At 51.1% G+C, this 6,000-nt stretch overlaps 1 protein-coding gene across 3 annotated transcripts in view; it reads left to right on the top strand.

Moving 5' to 3' along the window:
• The first annotated feature begins 2,490 nt into the window (after nt 1–2,490).
• Nucleotides 2,491–6,000, top strand: part of TMEM114 (transmembrane protein 114) — a 49,403-nt gene continuing 45,893 nt past the window's right edge. For 2 of the 3 annotated variants that reach the window (XM_024233774.3, XM_024233771.2), the window contains exons 1-2: nt 2,491–3,374; nt 3,699–3,779. In XM_024233774.3, coding sequence (XP_024089542.1) covers nt 3,155–3,374; nt 3,699–3,779 — 301 coding nt within the window. In that variant the 5' untranslated portion in view covers nt 2,491–3,154. Of the gene's footprint in view, nt 3,512–3,698; nt 3,780–6,000 lie in introns of all 3 variants that reach the window. The other variant, XM_054533439.2, reaches the window with a different exon arrangement.

Here is a 6,000-nt window from a genome sequence, read left to right as displayed (position 1 = left end):
CCGAGGCTTGGCCAATTAGCACATCTGGTCCCTTTGAATGATAGAGATCGATTCAGAGACGGGCACATGACCAAAAACAGGCCAATGAGATTTAATTCTGGGGATCTGGCACTATTGAGAGAGAGATTATTTCTTTTTCTTGGAGTTGCTAAGCTGTGAAACTGGCTCCTATGATGGCACAAATGAGAGCCTGCTTGAAAAGTGAAGTCAAGCAAGAGGAAACCAACTGAGAGGTGGCAAGAAGAAGAGAAAGAGGGAAGAGATTGAATCTCAAAGACATTGTAAGGGCTCCTGGGATCAGCCTCCACTGAATTTTACCTGCATCTCTCAAGTTGATGGTGAGGACTATTCTGATGATGGTGGAAGTAAAGATAATGGTAGCAGTGTGATGGAGGTGACAGCAAAATTATCAGTGATGATGGTTTTGGAAAAGATCTATCTTCATCAAGATAGTGGTGGAGGGGTGATGAAACAGAATGGTCTGCAGAATCAAGGGAGGGTATATTCTTGCTGGTGATAGATCTGCCAGGGTGCTGATGCCCTTGATAATGAAGATGAGGATGACAGTGATGTAGATTAAGGTGGTATTGGCAAGGAAGAATAAAGTAACAAGGAAAAGGATAATTTTCAACCCCAGCCTATCACCAAGCCCTATCAATTCTACTCCCTCAACTTTTAAAAACTCTATCCACTTCACTCTCTGCTCGCTGCTGCCCCCACCCTAGCCCAAGTCAGCAGGATCTTGCTTCTTCTTCTACGATGTCCTCCTAACTGGCCTTCTTGTTCCCTTTCTTGTCTCTCTATACTCTATATTCCACACTACAGCAAGCATAGTGAGATTTTTTAATATGTAAGTTGGAAGATTTTACTTTCATGCTGAAAACAGATCAGTGGTTTGGACTAAAATTGAACTCTTTATCATGGATCTCAAGAGCTGCATGACCTGACCGATTATTATACCCTCAATCTCATTTCCCTCTGGTTGCTCTTCCCTTATTACATTCTAGCCTGATGGCCCTTCTTTTGATTTCTCTAGAATGGATCAAACCCCTCATATAAGCCATTCTCTAGACATGGATACTTTTATAACCTTCATGTCTCAGCATCAATGTCACTTCCTCAGAGAAGCCCAGTGAGATCTCCCCTCTGGTACTTTCTCTCATAGCACCCTGTTGTAAGCACACTTTGATGATTCTCTTCCAACCTGACTGGCACTTACCAACTTTTGGACTTTGATACAATGGTCCCTTAAGAATGGATCAAAGGAGTGCCAAGATTTTGATTCCTCAGCCATAAGGTCAGCCTTGAGGGGCCTTTAGTAGCTATAACTCCTGAGGATTGGTCATCCCCAGTATCTGGAAGCCTCTTCTATTAATGAGCCATGCAAATATAGGTATTTTCTCTGTGTACCCTGCTTTGTAAAAGGCTGGGAAGCTTTAATCCTATGTTTCTTAAGGGCAGGACTTGTTTTTGGATTGTTCTTGCCTATATTCTTAAGATAGACTATAGTATCAGACACATAGAAGGTACCGGAAATATTTGTTGAAGGAGTAAAAGGTTTTATGGTGGTGAAGAAGATGGTGGAATTGATAAGAGTGATGGTGATGATAAAGAGGAGAGTGGTGCTGGTGCTGGTGGTGGTGGTGATGGTGGTGGTGATGGTAATGATGGTGGTGGTGATAGTGGTATTGGTGGTGGTGATGGTGGTGGTGGTGGTGATAGTGGTATTGGTGGTGGTGATGGTGGTGATGATGGTGATGATGATGGTGATGGTGGTGATGATGGCGGTGGTAACGGTTGGTGGTGATGGTGGTGGTGATGATGATGGTGATGACGATGGCAATGGCGGTGATAGTGATGATGGTGGTGGTGATGGTGGTGGTGATGGTGGTGGTAGTGATGGTGTTGGTGGTGATGATGGTGATGGTGGTGGTGATGGTGTTGTTGTCCGTGGTGATGGTGATGGTGGTGATGGTGATGATGATGATGGTGATGGTGGTGGTGTTGGTGATGCTGCTGCTGGTGATGATGGTGGTGATGATGATGATGGTGATGGTAGTGATGATGGTGGTGTTGTTGGTGGTGATGACGGTGATGGTGGCGGTGATGGTGTTGTTCGTGGTGATGGTGGCGGTGGTGATGATGGTGGTAGTGGTGGTGGCTATGATAATGAAGAAAGACTTTGGGGGTAGAAATGATAGATTCTGAGGACCTGGACTACCTCAGTGCTTTAGAGAACTTTTATGAAAAATTAATGTGCCTTTTCACATTCTAGTCAGCCCAGACTACACTTGAAGGTGGATTTTGGAGGAAGGGTACCTGGAGCTGGAGGGGCTCTTGGAGATGATTTGTAAATCCTGGCGGGACTGTGAGGCCCGCCACACCCCTCCTTCTTTCTGCCCCAGGTGGTCCCAAGGCCGCCTGCCCTTCCACACCGGCAGCCTCCAGCGCTCCAGGGCTGGGGACCGCCCCCGTCCATGCTGCGTGCGCACTCCGAGCTTTTCCTCGGCGAGGAGGAGGGCGCAGAAGGTCAGCCGCGCCCCGGCCAGAGCAGGAGCTGCGGGAAGACCCTGGAGAGCAGGGCTGGGAGTGGGGAGCTGGCAGTGTGGGGCCAAGAAAAAGGGCTGGGGCGGAAAGCCAGAGACAGAGGCAGAGAGGGGAGCATCTGGGATCGCGGGGAGGGTTCGTGGAGAGTGAGGCAGGGGAATGGAGGGAGTAGGAGTCTGGGGAAAGTGAGGATTTTGAAGTGAGAGAGTCCGCTTGGTCTGGGCTTGGAGGGCCGAGGGTGGAGTGGGGCTGAGGGACGAGGTGAGTTAAGGTGCTGGTGGGGAAGGACTAGCGCTTCCAGGAGGGTCTGAAGGCGGAGGTGGAGGTCGGACGGCACAAGTGAGGGGGTCTGCAGGTAGAGCTGGCATTGGAGGGCTGGGAACGTGGACGGCGGCTGAGCGGGGCGCGCGTGCATGTCGGAGCCGGCAGGTGAGGAGCCAGGGTCTGAGCTAGGGCCCGGGGTCCAAAGGAAACGCTTTCAGATCTGAGCTAGGCGGCTCCGGCGGTGGAGCTGGGAGCCCGCGGTGGCCGGCTGGGGACGGGGGCAGGAGCAGAGGGGTCGCGCCTCGGCCGCTGGAACCCTCGGTTGCTGGTCCTGGGCTCGGCGATGCGGGTACACCTGGGCGGGCTGGCCGGCGCTGCTGCGCTGACCGGGGCGCTCAGCTTTGTGCTCCTGGCGGCCGCCATCGGCACGGACTTCTGGTACATCATTGACACCGAGCGGCTGGAGAGGAGCGGCCCGGGGGCGCAGGACCTGCTGGGGTCCACCAATCGCAGCCAGCCCGAGCCTCTGAGCTCCCACTCCGGCCTCTGGCGGACCTGCCGGGGTAAGGGTGCACCCCGTGGCTAGGAGCTGTGGCTGCGAACGCCCCCTGCGCGGTGCCCTGCTCGCTTGGGACCTGTTGCTTGGCGCGCACTCCTCCCCCAAGTCCCTAAATACAACGTCTAGGGACTCGGGGGGAAGGTAAGCAGAAGGCCGGGGCTGCGAAAACCCTTCCGAGAGGTACCCGGCTGCGATCCCAACTGCTCTAGCTCTCCCCGCGCCCTCCCCGGGTGGGGCACTTAGGGTGAGCATGGGGGCAAAGCCACAGACGGGGGTTCTGCACAGAACTCCGGGGTCCTGCGCCCATGGATTCCTCCGTCCAATCCAGTGCAGAGCCCGTGCACACCGCTGATGAACCCCTTCAGGCTGGAGAACGTGACAGTCAGCGAATCGAGCCGGCAACTTCTCAGTGAGTCCGGGGAGGGTGAGGATGGAGGGAGCGCCCCGGTCCTAGCCGTGGGTTCTGGAGCCTTTCCCCAAACAGCCGGGCTTCGGGGCCTGCGGAGTGGGTGGCTGGGGTGGCCTCTGACAGCCCGGCCTGAGAATGGAGTGGGCTTAAAACTGGGGGGCGGGGTCTCTCCTGATCCACCCGTAACGTTTTGTGGTTTAGGGTTCATTCAGCTCACGTTGACTAATGGCTTTCTTTGCACCGTTTTGATTGATGGTTAAGACACAGGCCATCCCCTCAAGGAGCTCACAGTGGTGCTGGGACAAATGTGGAGACGCGCAGTTAGAGTTCAGCAGCGTGAGGAAGGGAAAGTGGGAAGCCCCTGCAGGGACCTAAATTAGCCTGGGGAGGTGAATGGTGAAAGAGAGGTCTCATTCCACAGATTCCACGCCAGCGTTGTTTGTATTCACATTGCCTAGAACAAGGGCTTCGCAATAGTGGGGAGCGATAAAAATTTGCATATAAATATATGATTGGAACCAGGCAATTAGGAGGTGGGAACAGCCCCTCCTCTCAGGTCTATTGTGTCTCTCTTATTCGTGGTTGGTTCTTAGTACCCAGCTCAGCGCCTGGAACTCAGTAAAAGTTGTGAGGACTGAAAGCAAGAAAGGAAATGGGATGAATGAGCATTTGTGGAGGGAGAGGAATAAACGTAACAGTTCAATTCATTGAGGCTTGCAATAAGCCAGACATGGAGCCAACTGCTTTTCATCTATGTCTTCATTTGATTCCTACAGCCACACCCTATGAAGTTATTAGTATCTTCATTTCTGCCTTCATTTTTCCAATGAGGAGGCCCAGAGAGGTTCTGTAGGAAGATCTGATGAGGAAATGAAGACTGAGTTTCGCAGACTTTGAAAATGTGGGCAGGTTTTTTTTTTTGAGACAGAGTCTTGCTCTGTCGCCCAGGCTGGAGTACAGTGGCACAATCTTGGCTCACTGCAACCTCCTCCTCCCAGGTTCAAGCGATTCTCCTGTCTCAGCCTCCTGAGTAGCTGAAACTACAGGTGCCTGCCACCACGCTGGGCTAATTTTTTGTATTTCTAGTACAAATGGGGTTTCACCATGTTAGCCAGGCTGGTCTCGAACTCCTGACCTGAAGTGATGTGCCCATCTCAGCCTTCCAAAGTGCTGGGATTACAGGTGTGAGCCACTGCATCGGTATCAGTTTTTTTTTTTTTTTTTTTAATAGTGATAGGAAACAGTTACTATGTTTCCTAGGCTCGTCTTGAACTCCTGGCCTCAAGTGATGTTCCTGCCTTGGCCTCCCAAAGTGTTGGGATTTCAGGTGTGAGCCACTGTGCCTGGCCTTCTCCCTCCACTCAACCCTATCCAGAGACAGGGTCTTGTTCTGTTGCCCAGGCTGGAATGCAGTGGCACGATCATAGCTCACTGCAGCCTCAAACTCCTAATTAGGCTCAAGCTATCTTCCTGCCTTAGTCTCTCAAAGTGCTGAGATTATAGGCATGAGCAGTTTTTGATAGACTTACTGAGGCTGGGGATAAAAAAATAAAGACAAGTGCCTAGCATGGCCCACAAGGCCTGGTAGGGTCCCTCTGCAGCCCCACTCTGCCCTTTACTCCTTTCTTTCCAGCTGTGCTGGCCTTGGCCAGTTCTTGGAACATGCCAAGTTTCCTCCTGCCACAAAGATTTTGCACATGCTGTTCCCTCTACCTGGAATCTCCCTGCTTTTATCCCACCAGCTTGACTTGGTTAACTCCTAAGTGCAAGTTGTATGACTTTTTTTGGGGGGGGGGTTTAAATCTGACTCCCTCATTAAATTGAAAGCTCCGTGGGGACAAGGACCATGTCTATCTTGCCACTGCTGAATTCCCAATATTTAGCATAGAACCTGGCACACAGTAGCCCATGAGTCAAAGTTTGCTGAACAAACATGTTAGTGAATGCAAATTATATTATATTGTAGGTGGAGCTCAATATATGTATTTATTGTATGAATATATGGGTTTATGGTGAACCAGAACCGTTTCTCTAAAGTCCAGAGGCATGCTGGGAAATATTGAACAACTGGATCCCTGCAAAATTAAAAGAAAAAAAAAGCTCTGGTTTGTAGCATTTGCCAATTTCTATGGTGCAAATACTTCCATCACGGCCAGTTTCAAGACACCAACATGATGTCACCTGGCTCACAAAATTCTCAAAAGCTTAATTGGCTCTTGTG

The sequence above is a fragment of the Pongo abelii genome, chromosome 18, assembly GCF_028885655.2.
Source record: "Pongo abelii isolate AG06213 chromosome 18, NHGRI_mPonAbe1-v2.0_pri, whole genome shotgun sequence".
NCBI classification, from domain to species: domain Eukaryota; kingdom Metazoa; phylum Chordata; class Mammalia; order Primates; family Hominidae; genus Pongo; species Pongo abelii.
The sequence above is the reverse complement of the archived record's forward strand: the minus strand, read 5'-3'. Positions and strand labels throughout refer to the sequence as shown.